Source organism: Dipodomys spectabilis, unplaced genomic scaffold (genome assembly GCF_019054845.1).
Source record: "Dipodomys spectabilis isolate Male_0828 unplaced genomic scaffold, ASM1905484v1 ptg000204l, whole genome shotgun sequence".
Classification (NCBI taxonomy): Eukaryota; Metazoa; Chordata; class Mammalia; order Rodentia; family Heteromyidae; genus Dipodomys; species Dipodomys spectabilis.
The window spans coordinates 1,547,627-1,575,163 of record NW_024870881.1 but is presented as its reverse complement, the minus strand read 5'-3'; the positions used below and the strand labels follow the sequence as shown (position 1 = coordinate 1,575,163).

The window sequence follows — 27,537 nt, the reverse complement described above, 5'->3', positions numbered from 1 at the left end:
ATAAATTCACACCCATCTTTCACCACCACCACCATCAACAGCAGCAGCAAAACACCTCTCTAAAAATTATCTCACTTAAATTTACTCAATTTGTTTCAATAGTATATATTATATAGTATCATACTCTTAACACATACCTTAATTAGTTTTCTCCTTTTTTACCCATATTCACCGTCTATTTCCCTTAGGCATAAGCAGCTTGAAGATATCAACCATATTTCACCCATCTTGTGTGACTTAGTACACAGAAAGTTCTGAATAAGATTTTGAACTGAAAGATTTCAATTAACTAAAGTATAAGCAAAAATAATACTTTCATAATTTACAAAATAAAAAATCAAACGGTGGAAGAGTAAATGAATTTATTGACTGATGAAAAACTAAAGTGGTAAGAAGTATGTATGGATAGTAAACAATAATCATGAGTTCTGCTGGAATTCTGTATTTCTTCTTTTCACTTTTAAGCCAAAAGAACACAAAATTAGACTGTTAGTGAGCTACTTGCTTTTAGTTCCTTCAACAAAAACTGCATAGTTTAGCAGTTGCACAACATTAAATATATACATATTTGCAAAATCCTGAAAGTTTTAACTTTTGGGCTGGTGTCAAGGCTAATGCAATCACCTACACTGGTCAGATTCAGAGTTTCTTTTCCCTTTTCTGCCACCCTGTAAAAAAAACAGAGAAAATTATTTAGAAAAGTAGTATCTGGGGGACATTGTCATGTTCAGAACACTAAGATCCAAAGGAGGTAGAGAAGGAAGCAAGTTTTTTTCCTTAATGTACATACCACTAAGTTATTTCATATGGGAATTTTTTTGGGGGGAGGGGCAAATCTGAAGCTTGAACTCACAGGGCCTGGGCACTGTCCCAGAGCTTCTTTTGCTCAAGGCTAGCACTCCACCCCTTGAGCCACAGTGTCACTTCTGGCTTTTTTTTCCTGCCTATTTGGTACTGAGGAATTGAACCCAGGGCTTCATGCATAGTAGGCAAGCACTCTACTAATAAGCCACATTCCCAGCCCTCATATGGTTTTTTTTTTTTATAATTTCTGTAGAAAAGTTACTTATCCATCAACTTGTTTAGGCTTGACTAATAAGATCATGAATAACTAATTTCTTAAAGTTTGTCTGACTTTCATAGTTGTTAAAAAGCAGAACTTTAGATCAATACAATAATAAACCACATACAAAATTTGGTTCATTATCCTCTGGGTAGTTCAACTTATAATTCAAGTTCTGACAATTTTTATATATATTAAAAAGAATTAGAAATTTGATTTGTTCATTTGTGGACTGAAAAGTAAGTTACTCTTTTCATATTGCTCAGTGACCTATATAAATCTGTATTTTCGGGGGGTTGGAAGTTTATTATATTTTATTTTTTACTGTTACTTTATTTTAAAGGTGATGTACAGAGTGGTTACAGTTACCTAAGTCAGGTAATGAGTACAGTTTTTTTTTTTCAAAAAGAAAATGTCACCTCTTCCCTCACTCTCTCCATTTTTCCCTCCTGTCCCCACCTACAAGTTGTATAGTTCATTTTCAACATCGTGTTTAGTGAGTACCACTGCTGCATTTGTTCACCCTTTGTAAATCTGTATTTAATTTGTTACATAGGAAACCCCATTTATGACCTGAATGAGAATAAAGAAGGCAGCTTAAAAGACAGTAATAATTTTACACATATTACTTTCCTCCCTTCTGTCTTTGTCCTTTTTTCATTTCTTTTTTTGTAGTACTAAGGTTTAAACTCAGGCCTTGCACTTCTTTTTTTTTTTTTTTTTGTCGGTCGTGGGGCTTGAACTCTGGGCCTGGGCGTTGTCCCTCAGCTCTTCAACTCAAGGCGGCAAGTGCTCTACCACTTGAGCTACAGCGCCACTTCCTGGCCTTGCACTTCTATAAATCACTCTACCACTAAAGCTATACCCTAGACCCTTAAAAAAACAACTTTATTTATTTTTCAGATATATTTTCAAACTTTTCCTCTGGGACTGACCTAGAATCATAATTTTCCTACCTCTGTTCTCTGAATAGCTGGGGTTATAGGTGTGCACCAACTTCTTTGTTGAGACAGGATCTATAATTTTCATCCCAAGCTTTCCTCAAACCATAATTCTTCCATCTCTGCCTCTGCCTCTCATATTGCTATGATTAAAGGCATGAACTACCATGCCAAATCCTGTATATTACTTTAACACCTTGTTTCATTTTGATTTAGAACTGAAATATTTGAACTATGGAAATAAGGAAAGGACAAAGGTACTAACAAGAAACATTCAATCTTCCATAACAACATACTCTGCCCCTCATTTTAACCATAATAATGGTTTGAAGTACTTACCTTATTATGGTTTTAAAGTATTTCCCATTTTCATAAATGTTGACAATGAAACTGAAAACTTAATAATCAGAACCAGCTAGGCAGCAGTAATTAAAAAATTCTGATGTCTAGGTTTTTGTCTTGCCCCTACTTAATTGGATTATTACATGTACTTGAAAAAGTTCCGAGATGATCATGATAATCAGCTAATTTTGGGAACTGCCTGTCTGTAGAAATACATTTCTTAAAGTGGTTGTCATTAATTAGGGGCATATCTAGCATACATGATAGTAGCATCTCTTCATTTCTTTTACTGCTTTCTGTCCTATAGCTTTTCCTTCTTGGAGTCAAACTACATCAGCCTTAAAAAAAATCAGAACAAAACCAAAAAACCTCCTGAGTATCAGAAGGTTTTCTTCATGCCTGACTATGTAAAAGTTCTGCAAAGATTTATTCAGAGAAAAACAGTATGAACAGATTTTGTGGGGCATGAGATATGAAAAGACACTTTTAAAATGATTTATTTCCTGTTATATAACAAGGAAATAAAAACAGAGGAAAAATTATTTAAGTTAAGAAGAAACTTATGGTTCTTATCAAGCTTAAGTTTACTATGGTTATAATGGTTCAATATCAAACCTATGCTTCTCAGTGAGCCCTTTTTTTCTGTGCAGGTAGTAGAGCTTGAACTCAGAGCCTCACACTTTTGCTTGTTTTTTTTTTTTTCTCTCTGAGATGGTCTCTACCACTTCAGCTATTTCTACTTCCAGCTTTTTGCTAGGTAATTGGAGATAAGAGTCTGATGGATTTGTCTGCAGGCTGACTTTGAACTGAGATCCTCATAACTCAGTCTTATCAATAGTTAGGATTACAAACATGAACCATGGGTACTTGGCTTCAGTGAGCCTTAAGAAAAACTCAACAACAAACATAAAAGAGTCCTTTTCTTTTTTTTTTTGGGTCCGGTTGTGGGGCCTGAACTCTGGGCTTGGGCACTGTCTCTCAGCTCTTTAGCTCAAGGCTAGCACTCTACCACTTGAGCCACTTCTGGCGTTTTTTCTTTTTGCTTATGTGGTGCTGGGGAATCAAACCCAGGGCCTCATGCATGCAAGGCAAGCGCTCTACCACTGAGCCAGCTTCCCAGCCCAAAAGAGTCCTTTTCAAAATCTCCCAAAGGGACTGATTCCATTTCAAAGCTAGTTTAAACAACTTTTATGCTCTCTATGCGATCAGTGATCCACAGTGAGTAGCTATTGAGTTTATGATTCCCATTGTTTTATGACTTAGGCATATACATGTGTACATATAAATATGTGCAATATACCCATATACATATTAAAACAGAGCACTTTATTCTTGTTTTGAAAAAATGCCGAGTACCATCTTGTAAATGCAGAATGACAGAATTAGAAAAATCACACACAAAAAAATCACTCTTTTGCATTCACCAAAATAGTAACCAATACAAATGTCACCAATGGTTGTTAAAATCATTGGGTTTAGCACAGTTTAGCACCTTAACACAATTTCAAAGTATCACTCAATACAATATTTACAATATTGATAGCTAGGAGATATTGCTATAATCAGCAATCAAAACTTGTAATGGTATAAATGCCATTGTGTATCTTCTCATATGATTAAAAGGCACATGTGCTATATCTATGTAGTTCCAAGGACTTTTCTGAATTATTATAACCAATACCTCAACGTTTTCTAAAATGCAAATTGTATGCAATCTAAAATGCAATTTGCATTTTAGAAAATAACACAGCAAATAAATTTTAGATAAAATGAAAGTGTATTTTTCTATTCCAAATATACTGGTTTGTGATAAAAACTCTTCAAAATTACAACAGCATACCTGGTATTTGGCTAATTCTGCTTGTAATACTTTCACTTTCGATCTTTCTTGTTCTAATGCAGCATGAAGTGAAGTCACCTATAACCAAACATTTAAGAATAAAATAACTTTAATCTTTCTGACAAATACAGTGATTCTAAACACAATGATAAATAGAAATGTGAAAGAGAATGAATCAATTCTAGGAACAGGGTAAGTTCTAGCTGCCTTTTTTTTGTCCATTTTGTCCATTTTTTTGTCCATTTTGGGGCTGAACTCTGGGCCTGGGCACTGTCCCTCAGCTCTTCAGCTCAAGGCTAGCACTCTACCACTGAGCCACAGTGCTCAGAAAACTTCCGGTTTTCTGAATGATTCATTGGAGATAATAGTCTCATGGACTTTCCTCCTGGGGCTGGCTTTGAACCACAATCTTCAGATCTCAACCTCCTGAGTAGCTAGGATTACAGATGTGAGCCACCAGCATCCGGCCTAGCTGCCCTTTCTATCTCTGTATTCATAGTCCACTAAAATATTCAGGGATTATCTACCTCCCTTAACACAATAAAGAATCTTTACTTACTATAACAGTAATAAAGTATAATTTCCATCACTTTCTTGCAGTACTAAGGAGCTATATATTTTTAATGAAATTTAATACTTTGAGACTAAACCAGCCATGTTTGCTTTACAGCTTACCTGTATAGTTAGCTCATTCTTGATACTTTGTGATTCATCAACTTGCAGAAGTATTTCTGCCTTATCTTTCACTGAAAAAACAACAGTATTTTCTTTTCAGTCACTCAACTACTTTAATAATCAGTCAATTAAAGTCTATAGTCTACATGGAATACAGCTAGAACAATGATTTTTTTTTTTTTTTTTTTGGTTGGTCGTGGGGCCTGAAATCTGAGCCTAGGCACTGTCCCTCAGCTATTCAGCTCAAGGCTAGCGCTCTACCACTTGAGCCACAGCGCCACTTCTGGCTTTTTTTGCTTATGTGGTGCTGAAGAATAGAACCCAGGGCCTCATTTATGCAAGGCAAGCACTCTACCACTGAGCTACCTTCCCAGCCTCTAGAAGAATGATTTCTTAGCCCCTTAATGAATGTATTTCTTAATGCTTCATGGGTAAACTCAGATCAGTTTCATCACGCAAGTTTTGTTTTTGTTTTTCCTGGTACTGGAAATCAAACTCAAGTGTGCTGCACTTGGTAGGCAAGTGCTTTGCCACTAATCTACATACAATTGCAGCAGTTTTTCTTAGACATTTTAAGGCACAGTGTTAAAATATTAATTGTACAGATAAAACAAATGATTATGCTTTCATCTATACTAAGTAGGAAAAAAGTATATAGAAAACTATAAAATTTTACATAGGAAAAATATTTAACTACCTTGACTTTGTGAAAATACTGTACAGAGGGGTTACAATTACATGGGCAAGATAATGAGTACATTTCTTTTTTTTGGGGGGGGGGGTCCAGTCGTGGGGCCTGAACTCTGGGCCTGGGTGCTGTCCCTCAGCTCTTCAGCTCAAGGCCAGTGCTCTACCACTTGAGCCACAGCGCCATTTCCGGCTTTTTTCTTTTTTGCTTATGTGGTGCTGAGGAATCGAACCCAGGGCCTCATGCATGCAAGGCAAGTGCTCTACCACTGAGCCACCTTCCCAGTCCAATTTCTTATCAAGCATTGTAGCCTTCTCCTTTGTTTCCCCTTCCCATCCTTTCCCATCCTCCCCCACCCCACCAAAGTTGTAAAGTTCGTTTTTTGACATAACGACTTGTACACCTCATTGTTGCAATGGGTCCACCTATCCCTATTTAAATGATTTGTTTTTTCCCTTCCCCTCCACAAATTATACCGACATCAAATACAGTGAAAGCAGGGTTTATACCATGGGGGAGGGACATACAAAGCAACAAAGAAATAATCTTATGTGTTAGAAACAATCGCACGAAAGGAAAAAACATGTGAATACAAATCTTAGGGTTCATTTCCCTAACATCAACTTATCTGACCTTTTCTGCTTGACTCAGACATATACTAGTTATTGCAAATAAGGGAAACCATGGGACCTATGTTTCTTTGGGCCTGGCTTATTTCACTTAATATAATTTTTTCCAAGTGTTTCCATTTCTTAACAAATGGGGCAATTGACTTCTTTTTTGAGACAGTTTCTCATTATATAGTCTAAATTGACCTTGCCTTGTCAATTCTCCAGCCTTAAGGGCTAGGACTATACCTTTTTTGTGTGAGTGTGACTGTGCCAGTCCTAAGGCTTAAACTCAGGGCCTGAGCGCAGTCCCTGAACTTTTATGCTCAAGGCTAGTGCTCTACTACTTGAGCTACAGCTCCACTTCCAGCTTTTCTGACTAGGCTACCTTTGAAACATGATTGTTAGCTCTTAGCCTCCTGATTAGTTAGGATTACAGGCATGAGCCACTGGTGCCTAACTTGAAAATAAGTTTTGATACCTTCTTATTTTTCTTTTCTTTTTCTTTTGGTCGGTCGTGGGGCTTGAACCCTGGGCGCTGTCCCTGCACTCTTCAGCTCAAGGTGAACGCTCTACCCCTTGAGCCACAGCACCATTCCAGTTTTCTAGTGGTTTATTGGAGATAAGAGTCTCACAGACTTTCCTGCCCGGGCCTGACCGAGATCCTCAGATCTCAGTCTCCTGAGTAGCTAGGATTACAGGCGTGAGCCACCAGCGCCCGGCCTACCTTCTTATTTTTCAATGTGGGTTACACTGTTTCTTAGGGCTATACCTGAATTTATAAGCATTGGTTTGAAATTTCATTAACATTTATTAAGAAGGCACAATATTTTATTTAGTTTTATCTATTCAGGAAATGTTCTCATTTATTCATCTATTTATTTATTTATTTAATTTATTTAGGTGCCAGTCCTGGGGCTTGAACTCAAGAGACTTGGTGCTATCCCTGAGCTTTTCTACTCAAAGCCAGTGCTCTACCACTTGAGCTATAACTCCACTTCTGGATTTTATTTTATTTTTTGGGGGGGTTGGGGGGATGTGCTTAATTGGAGATAGAGTCTCACAGAGTTTCCTGACCAAGCCAGCTTATCCATGATCATCAGATCTTACACTCCTGAGTAGCTAAGGTTGTAGGAGTGAGTCACCAATGCCTGGCTATTTATATCTTAATCTATGTAGTTTTGTATTTCCTTTGCATAAATCTTATATTAAAAATACATGTTTTGTTTGCTGTTATGGATGGAAATTCTTCATAGAACTTTCAAGGTATAACTATACATGTGTTCAGGGATGCAACTGGGAATCTCTCATCATCATCATCAACTTTACTAATATTAATCTCTAAACACTTTTTGGATTATTTCTTTGGATTTCTACTGAGGATTTCTTGCCAACAGTTTATAGTAGCAGAAAAAGAAGGAAGAGCAGTGGAGAGGGAGAAGAAACCAAACAGAAAAAAAAGCCTACAATGCCATCAAACTGCCTCCTCCAACAATGAAAAGCTGATCCTTAGCAAATGTTAGGACTGTTTTTCCCTCTAAATATATAGTTTGATGACTTTTAAGTGTTGAGATCTCAATGGTTTCTCTTACATAAACAGTTGTAAATGTAGCTAAGGTACTTTGAGAGTAACTTACAATGATAATGTTGTCAGCAATTATTCAGCTTCTGAGAAACCTTTTTATTGCTGCACTGATAAGTTATATATCTTGAAAAATTATCCTCAGATATTATGTAAGATATACTTTAATACTAAAAACACAAAAATTACTTACTTTCACCTTCCTGAAGCATTTTCAGTAATTGTGCATTTCTTGCCTTTACTTCTTTATACTTTGCCTAGGAGTCAAAGAAAAAAATGTTCATTTTAAAAAAGTAAATGATATGATTTAATTTAAATTAGAGAGATGTGAATTCTAGGCTTGCTGAAAGGCAAAAAATTACTTCTGAAACAAAGAGGAAAATGGAAGCAAAACCTCTCACAAAATACTAGGTAATACCATAGGTGATTAAAAAAGACAAGAGGCTAAACATGAAGAAATGTTAGGGTAACACTAAATTTACCTAAAGAGTTTTCCTCTTTCTTTGCCAAATAAAGCTCTTATACAATTCAAAATAATTTAGATAAAACAAAAAGAAAAATGATTCACAAATTCTAAGCCTGTGTTGTTCAATTATATACTAAACTTTTGATATTTTACATTTAACATGTAGCTACCAGAAATGTTGCTAGTGCAAGTGAAAAAATGGACTTTAAATTGTAGTTGCATCTAACTTTTGAGACACTTGTAGTGATTATTTTATTTATACTATTTTATAGCACAATTTACCTGTTTAGTCTATTTACTGTAATTACTGTTTGTCAGACCCTAGTCCCAGAAGAAAAAAAATATAGTAAATATATTTAATATATTATTGAAAAATAAAAGCCTAAACAAAATATATTAATATAAAGCACTTGTCATTTTGTTCATTCAACAGATACTTAAGATATGTACATAGGTAACCAGATTCATTTTATTTTGTTTTGAGATGCTAGGGATCAAACACAGAGCTTTATGCATTCTAGGCAGGTGTTCTAATACTGAGTCACATACTTAGACCTCAACATTTAAATTTTTTTTATTAATATATATCTTTTATTGTAAAGATACTGTACTTAGCCCTCAAAAATTTTTTTTCTGGGTCCAGTCATGGGGCCTGAAGTCTGGGCCTGGACGCGGTCCCTCAGCTCTTCAGCTCAAGGCTAGCGCTCTACCACTTGAGCCACAGTGCCACTTCTAGCTTTTTTCTTTTTGCTTATGTGGTGCTGAGGAATCGAACCCTGGGCCTCATGCATGCAAGGCAAGCGCTCTACCACTGAGCCACCTTCCCAGCCCCCCTCAAAATTTTTTTGTAAAGAAAATTTAAGTCCTACACAGATGGCTTCACTAAAAAGCATTTCATACCTGAAATTGCTGATAATAAATCAGTTATGTTTACTAAGTATTATTGCAGTTAACACAGTGAACCAAAATAAGTACCACAGGAAATACAAATGGATTAAGACTTCTGAGATGCTTTGAAATGAGAGACAAGTCAGGTAGAAACATAAAAAATGAGAGAAAAACAAATATACTCAACTATAACTACATTCACTATGAATACAGAAATACTATGAATATTTAGAACTACACTACTTTTGTTTTCTAGCTTTTCTAAGACAGGATCTTGCTATTATAGCCCAGATTAGCCTCAAACTTGCCTTCCTCATGCCTTTGAAGTACATACCACCACATATAGCTATAATTTTTTATTTCATACAAAAAAAGAGCAAATTAAGTTGATAAAGTTAAAAGCATAGAAGTTGTGAATCTACTGTATCCTGAGCATTTATGACTCTAATAAAACCATTTCAAATTCAACATATCCAAAATGGACTCTGAGAATTATCATTCCTCAATTTAAAATGTGTTTTCTCTAATATTCATGGTTTTACTGGACTACCTTGACTGTAGGCATCAGTTACAACATTATCATCCCATAAAAAAATTCTCATGTCACTTTGCTTTTGAAGACTTTAAGCGACCTCTAAAATCCAAATGCCTTCAAATTCTGAGTCCAACAAATACTTCCAATCTTATCCTCCACAGATTTCACATTCCTCTAAATGTCAGCTACTTCCTACAGTTACCTTCCTATGCCTTTTACACTCTTCTCCCTACATGCTAAAGTTACCTTTTTGTGAAAATTTCACCAGTTTTCAATATTAGAAACAAATCCCTTCATTCTGTCAAATATCATAAAATTATAAATCCCACATTTTTATCTTCCCAAAACTCATTTTTACATTCCCCATACCTATTAACACAAAGGAAAATAGAAATGAAAAGCTAAGGAACGTGAGTATACAGAGTTGGGAAATATTTTAGCAAGCTGAGTCTTTTTTTTTTAATTTTATTTTATTTGTGAACATACTGTACAGAGGGGTTACAATTACATGGGCAGGATAATGCGTACATTTCTTACCAAGCATTGCAGCCTCCTCCTTTGTTTACCCTTCACATCCCTTCCCAGCCTCCCCCCTCCCCCCCACCCCAAGTCAGCAAGCTGAGTCTTAAAAGCAAAGGTAGAGGAAGAAGGGAAATGTAAGAACCATTAGATTTGAAGCTTGATTTTTTTCAATTTTACATATTTTGGGTCCAAAAAGGACCTGGCACACTACAAACACTTCATAAATAAGTGATGAATGATCCACTATTAGTCAAAAGAACATCTGATGTGGTTATCTCTAAGGAGATTTTTAAGCCTAAGCAAAGAACTAAGATTTATGTTTAAACAAATTGTATACACACAGGAGCTGGTGACTCAAACCTGTAATCCTAGCTGTGCAGGAAGCTGAGATTTAAACTTCAAGGTTCAAAGCCAATCTGGGCAGGAAAGTCTGTGAGATTCTCATTAATTACCAATAAAGCCATAAGTATAAAAAGGCTCAAGTGCTAGAGTGCTAGCCTTAAGCAAAAAAGCTCAGGGATACCACCAGGCCCTCAAGATTTCAAGCCTAAGGACTGTTGCGCACGCATGCATGCATGCATGCACGTATGTGTACATACACACACACACACACACACCCCCCAAATAACCTCCTTCCCAGAAAATTGTATACGTAACAAGCATTAGCAGGAACCTTTATGCACTGCTGGTGGGACCATAAGTGGTACGGATGTTGTGGAAAGTAATTTGGAGGTTTCTTAAAAAGTTAAACAGAATTATCATATGTAATTCTTAAGTATATTCCGTAAGAATTCAAAGAAGGCACTTAGATATTCATGTACCAATAAATAAAACGTAGTATATACATGAAAGGGAATATCATTTAGTAATAAACAGGACTGAAATTCTGATAAATGCTACAACATGAATAGGTTTTGAAAAGAATGCTAAGTAAAATAAGCCAGAGACAAAAGAAAACTATTGGACAATTTTATCTACATGAAGTACTTAGAAAAATAGCTATGATGATTCCACAATACTGGGAAGGTAATTAATGCTACTGAACCATGCATTTAAATGTTTTATAATAAATATCATTCATATTTTAAATAATCAGTTAAAAACTCTAAACAGCAAAATGACTATGTGTATTAGCTGAATATTAAACATGTTTATAAATAAGAAAAACCAAAGCTGTGCAAATTTAAAGAATTATTTTCTTTAGAACAGTAAATGGAGCTAGGCACTGGTGGTTCACATCTGTAGTCCCAGCTACTCAGGAGGCTGACCTATGAGACTTGTGGTTTGAAGCCAACCTGGGCAGGAAAGTCCATTTGATTTGTATATCCAATTAATCAGAGTTGGAGCTGTAACTTAAGTGGTAGAGTACAGTTCCTGAGTTCAATCCCTAGGACTGGCAAACACATGCACATGCACCCACACACGCACCCCAAACACACTCAAGAGTAAATAGATACAAACCTCCCACTGAGTGATCACAGTTTTCAGCTTCTGGATTTCAGCATCTTTCCTTTCAAGTTCCAACTTTAGTCTTTCAATTCTTCCATCTTTTAGAACCACTTCCTGAAAAAAAGAAAAACAATTTCAGAACTAAGATTACTCAATCCTGGTTTACAAGACTGCTTTGTGAAAAAAATTCAGAGGAAAAATACTATTTCTCAGGTAACCCTTAGACTATTTAACTACATTCTTTTGACTCAAGTATATGAACCTAATTATGTAAAGTGAAAAGTTTTTATGATTAATCTAAAACTATAAGAATATTCTTTAGCATATCAGGCCTTTGAAATGATACTTATATCCTAGAATGAACATATTAAAGTTACTCCATGACAAGCTATTAGTCTATCTTGAAAATCCTTATTTTGCACCATATACCAAAAATATATAAAAAAAATAAAGTTATCCCCAAGTCATACTTTTGGTAAGTATAACTGGTTTAACTAATACTAACACAAAAATCTCTAACTAGGAGTATATACAGAGACTATTCTAAAAGTTTCAGATTTATTTGATATTAACTCATGATAGAATTTTTTTTTTTCAGTCGTGGGGCTTGAACTCTGGGTCTGAGAGCTGTCTCTCAGCTCTTCAGCTCAAGGCAAGCGCTCTACCACTTGAGCTACAGTGCCACTTCTGGTTTTCTAGTGGTTTATTGGAGATAAGAGTTTCACAGACTTTCCTGCCCGGGCTGGCTTTAAACTGAGATCCTCAGATCTCAGCCTACTGAGTTGCTAGGATTATAGGTTTGAGCCACTGGCGCCCGGCTCAGAAATGATTTTTATCTTGACCCAGGGTAGACATATACACAGGAACAATTTTAATGAAATTATACTGACATTTTCTTCTGTCCTTTTTTTTGTTTTGTTTTCTAAGTATTGGTAATAATCTACTGAATGAAACCAAATGCTGTGTCAACAATGGTAGAATTAATTCTAGCTACATGGTTGGAGAACACACTGGATAAAAGTTGGCAAATACCTCCCTTGCGTCTCAACAAAAATGCCAGGTATGATGATATATACCTGCAATCACAGCTGTATGAGTATAAACAGATGATCATGGTTGGTGAGCAGCCCAGGCAAAAGAATGCCACCTTATTTGAAAAACAACTAATGGGCTGAAGGTGTGACTCAATTGGTAGAGCACCTGCTCAGCAGGTGCAAGGTTCTGAGTTCAAACACTAATATTCCCTCCCCATCCCCCACAAAAAAAAAAATAGTAGACTGAAGGTTGGTTTTCTTTTAATTAATTCCTGGATAAAATTCACAGTTTAAAAGGATTTAACCTTGGAAAGACTTCTTCTTTACAAAGGGGTGCAAAAAATAATTTAAAAAAAGACAAGAGGGGGCTGGGAAAGTGGCTCACTGGTAAAGTGCTTGCCTCGCATGCATGAGGCCCTGGGTTCAATTCCTCAGCACCACATAAGCAGAAAAAGCCAGAAGTGGTGCTCTGGCTGAGCTGAAGACCTGAGGGACAGTGCCCAGGCCCAGAGTTCAGGCCCCATGACCAACAACAACAACAACAAAAAGATAAGAAAGGAATGTAATGCAAAGAGAAAGGAGATATAAAGTAGAATATTTTTCAAATGGTTTTAATTTTTTTTCTCCGTAACACTGAATGGCAAAAGTCTTCAATTTTTAATTTATGCAAATTTCACATATGCAAAAGTTATATATACAAATATAGAGATATACAGCATATATAAAAATACATAAAATAACCCAATATATGGATTAAGAATTTGAGCATGGGGTTGGAGGTGTGGCTCAGTTAGCAGAGTGCTAGCTTGTAAGCGAAAGCATCAGGTACTGAGTTTGAAGCCTGGTCTCATCCAAAAAAAAATTAGAATTTGAACATTCTCTGAAAGAAATGTTGAAAATGTTAGGATCTGGAATGAGTCAGATTTTGAAAAATAAACAAAAAAAGACCAAAATTTGTTTTAATTAAATCTCTAAAAATAAAAAAATATTGTTACAAATTCCTTAGCAGCACCATGTCATATACCTTTCCCGGATCATATCCCCTAGGACAACCACTAATGGGAATTTTGTGTTATCACTGTCCTTGCTTTTTGCTATTATCTATCTATCTATCTATCTATCTATCTATCTATCTATCTATCTATCTATCTACCTACCTACAAAAAAAACCCTAGTATTTAAAAAATGTACCATTCTTATTCATAAGACTTAAAAATGGCCACCAACTGGATTTGAAATACTTGTGGGTTCTGGCTTTCTTAGGATAAAATTCTAACTTCTTAGTTTAATAAAAATAAATAAATGACTGGAAAGGTGGCTCAGTGGTAGAGTGCTTGCCTTGCATGCATGAGGCCCTGGGTTCAATTTCTCAGCACCACATAAGCAGAAAAAGCAGGAAGTGGAGCTGTGGCTCAAGTGGTAGAAAGTGCTAGCCTTGAGCTGAAGAGCTGAGGAACAACACCCAGGCCCAGAGTTCAGACCCATAACCGCCAAAAAAAAACCCCAAAAAACAAAAAAACCCACTTAAATCTGATCTACTACACTAAATGTCCTATCCCATACTTACTTAACCCTCTACCTTCACAGTTTCAGAAATTTTCAGTTTCCTGAAAAGGCTTTTCATAATTTGGGACCTCTGTTTCTGCAGCTGCCTTAGGAAGCAGTCTTTTTCCATTTTTCAGTTTATATAATGCAAAATTGAAAATCTATCACATGTACCAAGTGATCTATTACCTTTTCATTTCAAAACTTCTTTTTTAAGCTGTTCACATCCCCTTTTAAGCTTTTATTATGCTAAATAAAAATCCACATAGTGGTCATGTCTATCTCCTTTTATTCCCACTATTAGAATGCCTAAGAGAAGAAGGTAATCTCTTTCCCCAACACCTGTGCCTAACTTTACATAGAATGCATGCTCAGTAAGTACTGGTCAATGAATAAGCTACATACATAATTTAGTGAAAATATCTTTGTGGGACAATGATTAAGATAATATCTTAAAACATTAGTTTTTACAATTATCCTTGGATTCTAATGCTTATTTTTTTAAAAAAACATAATTTGGGTGACACTGATCAATATGTATCATACTCATAAGCTGACATGTTAAACTAAAACTCCTTTGTACAACTACTTAAGTAAAAATATTTAAAAAGATAATTTGAATTTTTAATTTCATTGTGATTTTAACATAATTTTCTATTTAACATGCCTGGTTGTGTTCATGAGCAGTATTATCTGTTCCATTATATTCTGTAAGCTGTTCTCTTCTTTTTTCTCTAATAAGAATTTTATGAACATCATCTTCCAGTCTATTGAAGAATCCTCCATCATGTGAAAAAGTCTGAGAAGTCAATTCCTGTCAAAAATGAATTATAATTTACTATCATTCAACACAAAAGTATATGCATTTAATAAGCTTAACTTTAAACCAGGGGTGGGGAATCTTCAGCCTGTGGGCCAAATAAGGCTAATTCAGTGGATGACAAAACAGGGACCTATGCTCGTCAGCTGCCCAAGCCTGTATGCTCGTATTATAATTTTGTAAGGCCTGAAATTACATTATAAATATCCAGTAGCTCCTGTCAAAAGAATTCCCCGGGCTGGGAAGGTATCTCAGTGGTAGAGCGCTTGCCTTGCATGCCTGAGGCCCTGGGTTCGATTCCTCAGCACCACATAAGCAGAAAAAGCTGTAAGTGGCGCCGTGGCTCAAGTGGTAAAGCGCTAGCCTTGAGCTGAAGAGCTGAGGGACAGCGCCCAGGCCCAGAGTTCAGGCCCCACGACCGGATCCTCCCCCCGCAAAAAAAAGAATCCCCACCAGTGACAGATAAAGAATGAAAGAAAAGAATCATAGCTCAGGGGCTGGGAAGGTGGCTCAGTGGTAGAGTGCTTGCCTTGCATGCCTGAGACCCTGGGTTCGATTCCTCAGCACCACATAAGCAAAAAGAAAAAAGCCGGAAGTAGCGCTGTGGCTCAAATGGTAGAGCGCTAGCCTTGAGCTGAAGAGCTGAGGGACAGCGCCCAGGCCCAGAGTTCAGGCCCCATGACCGGAACCAAAAAAAAAAAAAAAAAAAAGAATCATAGCTCAGAGACAATTAAGTACTTAATTCTTCTTCATCTCCAGAAGATAAATTGTATAGACACATTTGCAAATGTTCTTTTCTTTATGTTTTTTGGAGTTCATAGTGGTAGACTTTTTGTTTTGGGGGTACTGGGTTTGAACTTAGGGCCTTGGGCTTACTAGGAAAGCACTTTTACAGTCTGTTACGCTTTAGTTCTTTTTGAGGTAAAGTTTTAAGTTTTTGTCTGGCCTCTGAGGTTCCAATTTACTCTTCCCCACATTTTGAGATGGCAGGTTTAGCCAACTTTTAGCCAGGGCTGGTTTTAAACTACCATTCTTCCAATCTCTACATCCCAAGTAGTCAGAATTACAGGCATGAGTCACTGAGACAGGATCTTGCTATGACATAGCATAGCAAGGCTGGCCTGAGACTTGCAACCCTCCTGCCTCAACAGGTATCACCGGTATCACTGCTTTATCATCACACTAACAACTGTTTGACATTTAAATATATAACTCCTAAGACTAACCTACTTATTGTATATACATCAATAGCTTTAAAACTATATTCATATGCTGAGAGCTGGTGGTTAATTCCTGTAATCCTAGCTACTCAGGAGGCTTGCAGTTCAAAGCCAGATCAAAAGGAAAGTACAGAAGACTTTTTTTTTTTTTTTGCCAGTTCTGGGCCTTGAACTCGAGGCCTGGGCTTTGTCCCTGAGCCTCTCTGTGCTCAAGGCTAGTACTCTACCACTTGTGCCACAGTGCCACCTCTGGCCTTTTCTGTTTATGTGGTATCAAGGAATCAAACCCAGAGCTTCATGCATGCTAGGCAAGCACTCTACCACTAAGCCACAGTCCCAGTCATAAACAAGACTCATCTCTAAGCACCAAAAAGCCAGAATACCCAGGCCCTGAATCTGCATCCAGGACTGATATATATGTGTGCAGGCGCACATATATGCACACACACACACACACACACACACACACACACACACAAATCACAGAGCTTTATAACCATCACAGCAATTCTGTAAACTTTTATACTCAAAAAACAAACTCTAGTCAGGGGCCAGTGGTTTACATCTGTAATTCTAGCTACTCAGGAAGCTAAGATCTGCAGATCAGTATTCAAAGACAGCCCTGGCAGGAAAGCCCATGAGATTTTTATCTCCAATTAACCAGAAGCTGGAGGGCTGTGGCTCAAGTAGTACAGCACTAGCCTTGAGCAAAAACAGGCTCTGAGGTCAAGCTTGAGGAAGTAGAAGAAAGGGAAGGGGCAGGAAGGAAGCTCTAAGAAATACTGATCTATTTTCTATCTGTAATATATTTTCTATCTGGAATTGACCTATTCTAGATACTTCATATAAATAGAATAAACCAAAAGGTGAATTTTTGTCACTAGTTTCTTTACCCTAGCAAAATGTTTAAAGTTTATCTAGTATGATAACCCAACCAAGTAATTATGACCTTAACAATGCCCACAAGTCATTGCTAACTGGTAGATATAACTTTTAAAAAGTCTTTTTTACCTTATAAAATACTTCCAGTATATTCTGATAACATTCAACTTTAAAACAATAAGTATGAAATGCTTAATACCTGTAGAATTTCTGTGGAAGAAATGTTAGCACCTAATCAGCATCTAAATAAATTTCATGTCACTAAAATGTTGTAGTTCCACCTAATTATCAGTATGCCTATAGATAAAAATTTTCATGATTTGGGGCTGGGAAGGTGGCTCAGTGGTATAGCTTGCCTTGCATGCCTGAGGCCCTGGGTTTGATTCCTCAGCACCACATAAGCAAAAAGAAAAAAGCCGGACGTGGTGCTGTGGCTCAAGTGGTAGAGCGCTAGCCTTGAGCTGAAGAGCTGAGGGACAGTGCCCAGGCCCAGAGTTCAGGCCCCACGACTGGACCCCCCAAAAAATTTTTTTTCATGATTTACTTTAATAACCTGGGGGAGAGGAGGCGGCAAAAAGAACCACAACCTCTCTTATTTACCGCAGGAAAAAGAAAAAAACTTAAAATGTAAAAAAACATAAAAAAACATAAAATGTAAATTCTTCCATACTATTAATAGGTCTAGCCAATTTAATTTAATTCAGATTCTGAGCACAACTGTACAATGAGCAAGACAGTATGATGCTTACATGAATGTAGAAATACAGATCAATGAAATAGAAGATTCCAGAATTAAGCTTTTACATTTACAGCTAATTTACTTTTAACACAATTATAAAGACATTTTAGTAAGGAAAGGCAGTGTTTTCAATAGATGGTGCTGGAAGAATTGGATATGCACAGGCTGAAAGCTGTGTTTTTGTTCTTTCTCCACATGATATACAGGAAGAACTAATACTATAATTTCTACATTAATCCATGGTCTGGAGTTGGGTAAAACACTATTAAGCTGGGTGATGGTGGCTCATGCTTGTAATCCTAGCTACTCAGGAGGCTGAGATCTGAGAATCTTGGTTCAAAGCCAGCCCAGGTAGAAATGTCCCTGTGAGACTCAGATCCAATTAATCACTTAAGAACCAGAAGTGGTACTGTCTCAAGACATAGAGCACTAGCCTTGAGAACAAAGAGGCTCAGAGACAACACCCAGACCCCGAGTTCAGGCCCCCAAACTGACAAAAAACAAAAAACCCTAAAACATTATTAAACCACCAGTTGTAAAAATCCATTTAAAAATGATAAACTAGACTTAATCAATACTTAAGACTTCTGTGCATCAAAAGACACAATTAAGAACATAAAAAAAGGCAAAGTACAGTTTGGGCAAAAATAATTGGCAATCATACATCTGACAGAAGACTTGTATCCAGATATAGGAAGAAATCTCACAATGACCGAAGACTTATATCCAGATATAGGAAGAAATCTCACAAGCAATAAGACAATAAACTTATGGGCAAAAAAAATTGAAAGAATTTATCAAAAAGGATGAGAACTGGTGACAATCAGATGAAAAGATGCTCTCTAGTTATTAGTAAATGCAAATTAAAATTACAGTGAAATATACCACACAAACTATTGTGGCTCTAATCAAAACAAGAGACAATATTAGTGTTGACAAGGATATGTAGAAACTCATAAACTGCTGTAGATAGATTGGCACATGGCTAGCCAATGTTGAAAAAATTGACAGATTTATTAAAGTGCTAATTTCAAATGTATAACCTTGACAAGCATAAAAAATTTCAGTCTCACTTTCAAAAGTTATACTCTCTAAAGGAAGAAAATCTGGCAGAAATGGATACATTTTTAAAGAAATACAAGTTGCCCAAACTGAGCAAAAAAGAAGTAAACCAATTAAATAAGCCAATATTCTACAACGAGATACAGGAAGCTATCAAAAGTCTTCCAACAAAAAAAAGCCCAGGACCAGATGGATTCACAGCAGAATTCTATAAGACCTTTAAAGAAGAACTAATACCCATACTCCTCAAGCTCTTCAGAGAAACAGAGAAGGAGGGAGCTATCCCAAACTCATTCTACAAAGCCAATTTCACACACATTCCAAACCAGGCAAAGACACAACCAAAAAGGAGAATTACAGGCCAATTTCCTTGATGAACATAGATGCAAAGATCCTTAACAAGATTCTAGCTAACAGAATCCAGAAACACATAAAAAAAATTATACACTATGACCAAGTAGGCTTCATCCCAGAGACGCAGGGATGGTTTAACATACGTAAGTCAATAAATGTAATCCAACACATCAACAGAGCCAAAGTCAAGAATCACATGATTATCACCACAGATGCAGAAAAGGCCTTTGATAAAATTCAACATTCGTTCATGCTAAAAGCTCTGGAGAAAATAGGAATAGAAGGAACATTTCTAAAAACAATAAAAGCCATTTATGACAGACCAATAGCCAATATTATACTTAATGGGGAAAAGCTACAACCAATTCTCCTAAAATCAGGAACAAGGCAAGGATGCCCACTGTCTCCACTCCTCTTCAATATAGTCCTGGAACCCTTAGCCAGGGCAATAAGGCAAGAAAAAGACATTAAAGGGATCTGCATAGGGAAAGAAGAAGTTAAACTATCCCTTTTTGCAGACGACATGATACTATACCTTCACCATCCCAAAAACTCCATCCCCAAACTCTTAGAAATCATAAGTCACTTCGGCAAAATAGCAGGATACAAAATAAACCCACAAAAATCAGTTGCCTTCCTGTACACTGACAATGTACAAGAAGAGAGGGAAATAAAGGGATCAAACCCATTCACAATAACCTCCCAAAAAATAAAATATTTAGGAATTAACCTAACCAAAGATGTAAAAGAACTATTTAATGAAAACTATAGAAAGTTAAAGAAAGAAATTGCAGAAGACACTAGGAAATGGAAAGACCTCCCATGCTCTTAGATAGGCTGACTTAATATAGTAAAGATGGTAATACTTCCAAAATTAATATACAAATTCAATGCAATTCCTATTAAAATCCCAATGACGTACATCACTGAAATACAGAAAACAGTCCAAAAATTCATATGGAACAACAAAAGACCTAGAATAGCCAAAACAATTCTAGGGGATGAAGACAATATGGGAGGGCTATCCATGCCGAACTTCAAACTCTACTACAGAGCTATAATCACAAAGACAGCATGGTACTGGCACAAAAACAGACCCGAAGACCAATGGAACAGAATAGAAGATCCAGAAATAAATCCACAGGCCTACAGCCAGCTGATATTCGACAAAGGAGCCAAAGACATACAATGGAAGAAACACAGCCTCTTCAACCGCTGGTGCTGGGAAAACTGGGCGGCCACATGCAGAAAACTAAAAGTGGACCCCAGCCTATCACCATGCACCAACATCAACTCAAAATGGATTAAAGACCTTAACATTAAACCTGAATCTCTGAAACTACTGCAGGACAGAGTAGGAGAGACACTTGAACTAACAGGCACAGGAAAGAACTTCCTGAACAGAGTCCCAGGGTCACAACAAATTGGAGAGACTCGACAAATGGGACTACCTTAAAATAAAAAGCTTCTGCACAGCTAAATCGATTGCAACCAAGCTAGAAAGACAACCAACTAATTGGGGAAAAATATTTACCAGCAATGTATCAGACAAGGGGTTAACATCCTGTATATACAGGGAACACAAGAAACTAATCCCTCCCAAACCTAACAAACCAATTACTAAATGGGCAAGGGAACTAAAGAGGGACTTCTCAAATGAAGAAATAAAAATGGCAAAGAAACACATGAGGAAATGTTCATCATCCCTGGTGGTGAAGGAAATGCAAATAAAGACAATCCTGAGATACCACCTTACCCCAGTCAGAATGTCCCACATCCACAAATCAGCCAACGACAAATGCTGGAGGGGATGTGGAGAAAGAGGAACCCTATTACACTGCTGGTGGGAATGTACACTTATACAAGCACTTTGGAAAGCAGTCTGGAGGGTCCTTAGAAAGCTAAAGATTGACCTCCCTTATGGCCCAGTCATACCACTTCTAGGCACCTACCCTGAACAACAGGAACCAATATACAAGACATGTGCACCTCCATGTTTATTGCAGCACTGTTCACAATAGCTAGGATATGGAAACAACCCAGATGCCCCACCACAGATGAATGGATCCAAAAATTGTAGTATCTATACACAATGGAATATTATGCAGCCATTAGAAATGACAAAATAATGGCATTTGCAGGGAAATGGATGGAGCTAGAAGGAATCATGTTGAGCGAGGTAAGTCAAGAGCAAAGAGACAAACGGTACATGGTCTCCCTGATAAGTGGATGCTAAATCCAAAATGTTAGGTGATACGACAAAACTAACAGGACTTAAGAAACAAAGAACTCCCACTCATCTTGTCGAACCACTTCTAAATATCCCCATGCTGTTAATCACATGTATGGTGTATAACATGTATACACCGTTATATGTTATAGACTGTGATAGACAATTTGTTCCAGGAAAGCTAGAATGAACTTGTGACTTTAAATGAGCATCATTATTCCACAATAATTCGGGAAATTATGTAATCACTTAATCACAACCAAAAAAAAAGAACCTCGGGGAAGGTAGGGAGGAAAGGGATGGTAGGGGGAAAACAATGGAGGGGGTAACAATGCTCAATAGGAAGTGTACTCATTACCTTACTCATGTAACTGTAACCCTCTGTATAGTATCTTTACAATTAAAAAAAAAAAAATTCAGTCTCACTGGGTGCCAGTGGCTCACACCTGTAATCCTAGCTACTGAGGAGGCTGAGATCTGAGGATCACCGTTCAAAGCCAGCCTGGGCAGAAAAGTCCGTGAAACTCTTTATCTCCCAAAAACCACTAGAAAACTGGAAGTGGCACTGTGGCTCAAGCAGTAGAGCGCTCGCCTTGAGCTGAAGAGCTGAGGGACAGTGTTCAGGCCCAGAGTTCAAGCCCCATGACCAACAAAAAAAAAAAATTTCAGTCTCATGTAGGAAAGGAAATGTACTCATTACCTGACTCAGGTAAATGTAATCCCTCTGTACATCATCTCTATGATAATAAAGTCAATTTTAAAAATTCAATCCCATCACAACAAAAAAATTACAAGTTAAACATAAATTTACCATAAAACTCAGCAGTTTCACTCATAGTTAAATGTCTAAGAAGGAAACAAAAGCTCACAAAGATATATACCAAGTATTCAAAGCCAGTTCATCAACTGGTGAATAAACATTTAAACAATGGAATTATTCAATGGAATACTGTTTTATCAATAAAGTTGACTAACTACAGATACATGCCACAAGATGGACAAACCCCCAAATCACTATGCTAAGTGAAGGAAGTCAAACATAAAAGATTACATTTATATAAGTTCATGGTACATTATCAGAAAAGGCAAATTTGTAGAGATAGAGAACAGATCAGTTCATTGCCAGGAGCTCAAGGTGATTATAGGGAGTGACTATGAATACATGTGGAGGGACTATTTGGGATTATGAAAATAATTAAATGGGATTATGGTTGTACACAGCTACATTATACTATAAATGGGACTCGGCTCTAGCTCAGTAGAAAAATGAACACCTAGGATTAGCGTAAGTGAAGCCCTGTTTGATCTCCACCCACCAAAAATTATATATGCAAATACATGTGTATATATACAAACATATATATAGTATGCATGACTGAATTATATACATGCAATTGATTAATTTAATGGTATATAAATTGTAAAGATCAATAAAACTTTTTCTTAAAAAAGTTTTATTTCCTTTTAAAAACTAGAACATTATATACTTTGTGTTGCTACCCTTTTGTACTTTTTCCTATCCTCATCTCCCTGCTTGCAACAGAAGTAACCATCTGTTTATCATTTCCATCTTTTCAAAAAAATTGTTTTTCAGATACATCGCTAAACTTCATTTGGCTTGCTTTTTCACATGATAACTTTATCAGCCACATACTCTATACTTAACAATTGTTAAGGTTTTCCTCTTATCTCTTTCCTTTTTATGGCTTAGGTATTTTATAGGAGAGACACCATGACATTTCATCTCAAAATTCTAACACATGCAGCTAGAAAAAAAATTCTAATTTAACCATAATATCCTAACACTAATAAAACCATATTCCTTAGTATCATAATATACATAGCTCATACAGTACTTAAATTTCAACAAAATGTCTTATTAATATTCTAATAAAGGCCTTCAGGGTGTTGGAGGCCTAGCTTAGGTGGTAAGAGTACCAGCCAAGGAGTGAAAGCAAATGTCAGATATGATCCTGGTCTTGAACAGGAAAGAAAGCAAGAAAGCAAGCACATAAGAGAGAAAGAGAGAAAGAAAGAGAAAGAAAGAGAGAGAAAGAGAGAAAGAAAGAAAGAGAAAGAAAGTAAGTGGGAGAGAGGGAGGGAGGGAGAAAGAAAGGGAGAAGGAAACAAGGAAGGAAGGAAGGAAGGAAGAAAGGAAGGAAGGAAGGAAGGAAGGAAGGAAGGAAGGAAGGAAGGAAGAAAAGAAGGAAAGAAGGAAGGAAAGAAGGAAAGAAGGAAAGAAGGGCGGGCCTTCAATTGCATTTGGTTAGTCTCTTTTAATCTGCCCATTCCTTTTATTTTCTACTTAAAACATTTATATTTGTAGAGAACTACTATCTCCCAGAATTTTTTTTTTTGGTTGGCATTGGGGCTTGATTCAGGGCTTTGTGGTTACTTAATTAGGTGCTCTTGAATCATGCCTCTGACCCTTTTTGTTTTATCTTCCAAATAAAGTCTTGCATTGTTGCTCTGCAGGCTCAAATCTACATCCTTCTGTTTCTATCTCCTGCATAGCTTGGATTACAGGTGAGAACTATCACACCCAGCTTATTGGTTATGATGGGGTCTTGCTAACTTTTTGCTTGGGCTTTAATTTATTCTAATTTATGTGTGCTAGTTCTTCTGTTGTATACTCCGAAGTATATATTGTGAAAAGCTTTTTTCTCCTACTGCTCTCAGCATGCCTCAGCCTTCTTTGGTAACTGCAGTTATAATTCCTTAGGTACTTTTTCACAAATAGTCTACTCAAACACATTGATCACTGAAAATTTAAATCCACACAACTATACTTAGAAGGGCTGCAGTTAGGAAGAACGGATGAATGTGGGTCTGATGAGGTAAGAGTTAACTGGAGATACCTTTCCCAGAAGTATCAGCATTTAAAAAGGTAGCATATTAATATTAAAAAAACAATATTAAGAATTAAGCAATATTCTTTAAAAGGCATGACTAATTAGGTTTTATAAAGCCATATTATAACAAGCACTTCTACTCTGTTACCAATTCTGCTTGTCCATAATTTTCATAGGATGTTCTGGAGTGGAACTGTAGTTGAAAGAAATTGGTGGAATAATAGGCAACATCTCTTGGGAAATTTAATTAAGAAAAGTCAACTTGCAAGTCATACTTGCAATTCCACCTATGAGGGTGTGCAGGTAGGAGGACTGAAGTCTGAGGCAATCCCTGGCAAAAACAAGAGACTCTATCTGAAAAATAGCCAAAGCAAAAAAGGGCTCATGCACAATTCAAATGCTAAAGCATCTGCCTAGCAAGGCCAAGGCCCTAAGTTCAAACCCTAGCATTACCAAAAAAGAAAAAAGAAGAGGAGAAGGAAGAGAAGGAAGAAAAGGAGAAAGAGGAATTGTGTCTCCTTCCTTACTCCTGCAAATATCCTTTTTATTCTTTCAGCATGAGAGAGTAGGAAGAAATAGGACTAGAAAGAAAGTACTGAGATTATTAACACATAATTAAGGTAGAAAGAGAATGAGGATAAAATCAACCTGACAAGGACATAAAAGAATGTGCATGTAATTTAAGTACCCCTCAGCATCTATACAAAAAGTATAAACTCAGTTGGGAGAGGTGGTTCAAGTCTTTTTTTTTTTTTTTGTCGGTTGTGGGGCCTGAACTCTGGGCTTGGGCGCTGTCCCTGAGCTCTTCATCTCAAGGTGAACCTTCTGCCACTTAAGCCACTTCCACTTCCACATTTTCTGGTGGTTAACTGGAGATAAGAGTCTCAGGGGGGCTGGGAAGGTGGCACAGTGGTAGAGCGCTTGCCTTGCATGCCTGAAGCCCTGGGTTTGATTCCTCAGCACCACATAAGCAAAAATAAAAAAGCCGGAAGTGGTGCTGTGGCTCAAGTGGTAGAGCACTCGCCTTGAGCTGAAGAGCTGAGGGACAACGCCCAGGCCCAGAGTTCAGGCCCCATGACCGGACCAAAAAAAAAAAAAATAAAGAGTCTCAGGGAAAAATAAAGAGTCTCAGGGACTCTCCTGCCCCGGCTGGCTTTGAACTGCAATCCTCAGATCTCAGCCTTCTGAGTTGCTGGGCCCTGCTTGGAGGTCTTAACTCCCCAAAAGCTAGGCATGGTGATACATTCCTATAATTCTAGCTATGTGGAAGGCCTTAAGTAGGAGGAGAGCATTAAGAGTCTAGCCCTGGGAAAAACTAGAGACTATTTGAAATAAAACTAAAGCAAGAAAGATTAGGGGCTCAAGTGGTAACACATTTGCCTGGCATGTTTGAGGCCTAGAATTCCAACCCTGGTTTTCGCCCTCCCCCCAACAAAGGACTTGAGATTTTTTAACTATAAATTAATGTATGTGTAATTAAGGACTAAAGTTTTAACCACTAATTGATGTGGTTTTCTAAGACTTGGATTTTATTTTCCTAACACGGCAAGTAAATAAGTAAATACCTGGAAAAAAAGGTATCATATAAGAATATTCTAAAGCAAAATCGTGGGATAGTTGACCATGAAAAAAGTCAATCAGAATGACTGACAAGAAAACATAGTAGAAAGAGAACAATGAAACTTTGAAACCATTACTAAAAAAAACAAAATCAAAAGAACTTAACATTTCTTCCTCAATGGTAGAGGGTATTTCACAATAATATCTCTTAATTATAAAAGGCTTGTAGAAGCAGTAGTAACATCTTGAAAAAACCCATAACATTATCTAATGATAAAAGGTAATATAATCACGGTTACTCATTCTGATAGGCCCTATCTATAGGCTCACATATCACTTTACAATTTCCATAATTTCAAAAATACCTGAGATACGGTATCCTAGGAAGAGTTTTTTTTGTTGGTTTCTTGTGGGATTTTGTTTTTTGGTTTTGATTTTGGTATTTGGAGGAAGGGTCTTACTATGTACCTAGGCTGACCTTAAACTCAATATGTACCCCCTAGGCTGGTGTTGAACTCAGAATCCTCCTGCCTCTGAATCTTGAGTACTTGGATTATAGGTGTATACCACCACATCCAGCAGGATACTTGTTCTTTAAATTTTTTTTTCTTTTCTTTTCTTTTTGTTGGTCATGGGGATTGAACTCTGGGCTTGGGCACTGTCCCTCAGCTCTTCAGCTCAAGGTAGGTGCTCTACCGCTTGTGCCACAGTGCCACTTCCAGTTTTCTAGTGGTTTACTGGAGATAAGAGTCTCACGGAGTTTCCTGCCTGGGCTGGCTTTGAACCACGATCCTCAGATCTCAGCCTCTGAGTAGCTAGGATTACAGGTGTGAGCCACCAGCACCTAGCAATTTTTTTCTTAATATATATTTTTATTTAAAGATATTGTATAGAGGGGTTACAGTTACATGAGCAAGGTAATGAATGAGTCCATTTCCTATAGAGCATCGTTACACCATATTATTCCCCTACCATCCCTTTCCTCCCCACCGTTTTTTAAAAATTTTATTGTTATTATTAAGGAGATCTCCAGAAGAGTTACCATTACCTAAGTCAGGTAATGAGTACATTTCTTTTTGGGCAATGTCATCCCTTCCTTTTCTCTTTCCATTTCCCCCTCCCATCCTGCCTACAAGTTATATAGTTCATTTTCAACATAATGTCTATGATGTGTTTGTTCAACTTTGTCCCTCCATTTCTGTGCCCTCCATTATCGCCAAAAGACAGATAAATGAGTAAGAAAAAAAAATCTCCAAGAAACAAACAAAAAACCACAAAAAAGCAAAGACAAACAATACCATCCCAGAAGAAAACACACACACATACACACACACACACACACACACACACACCCTCGTTTCCATTTCCTAGAATTCATTTCAATAAATACTATTTTAAATGGTCAGAGGCAGGGAGGATCGCACCTTTGGGTTCCTCCCAAATAAGCAGAGTATCCTCCTTTAGTTCATTGTGTGTGAATGCCTAGAGTCCTTCACAATTTATCATGTCCTGGTATACTTTAGATCTAGCTTCTGCATATGAGAGGAAAACATGTGCTGCTTATTTCTCTGAGCTTTAAGGATATGTTTTTAATAAAGATTAAAACACAATGTTAGAAATTAAATCACTTTTCCTTGAAT

General features: G+C 37.0%; 1 protein-coding gene across 4 annotated transcripts in view; it reads right to left on the bottom strand.

Annotated features, from left to right (window-relative positions):
- Positions 1-345: 345 nt before the first annotated feature.
- Positions 346-27,537, bottom strand: part of Gkap1 (G kinase anchoring protein 1) — a 53,360-nt gene continuing 26,168 nt past the window's right edge. For 3 of the 4 annotated variants that reach the window (XM_042696221.1, XM_042696223.1, XM_042696222.1), the window contains 6 exons: positions 14,846-14,992; positions 11,612-11,713; positions 7,933-7,996; positions 4,862-4,932; positions 4,187-4,264; positions 346-668 (listed from right to left, as the gene is read on the bottom strand). In XM_042696221.1, the coding sequence (XP_042552155.1) occupies positions 621-668; positions 4,187-4,264; positions 4,862-4,932; positions 7,933-7,996; positions 11,612-11,713; positions 14,846-14,992 (510 nt within the window). In that variant the 3' untranslated portion in view covers positions 346-620. The remainder of the gene's footprint in view (positions 669-4,186; positions 4,265-4,861; positions 4,933-7,932; positions 7,997-11,611; positions 11,714-14,845; positions 14,993-27,537) is intronic. The other variant, XM_042696224.1, reaches the window with a different exon arrangement.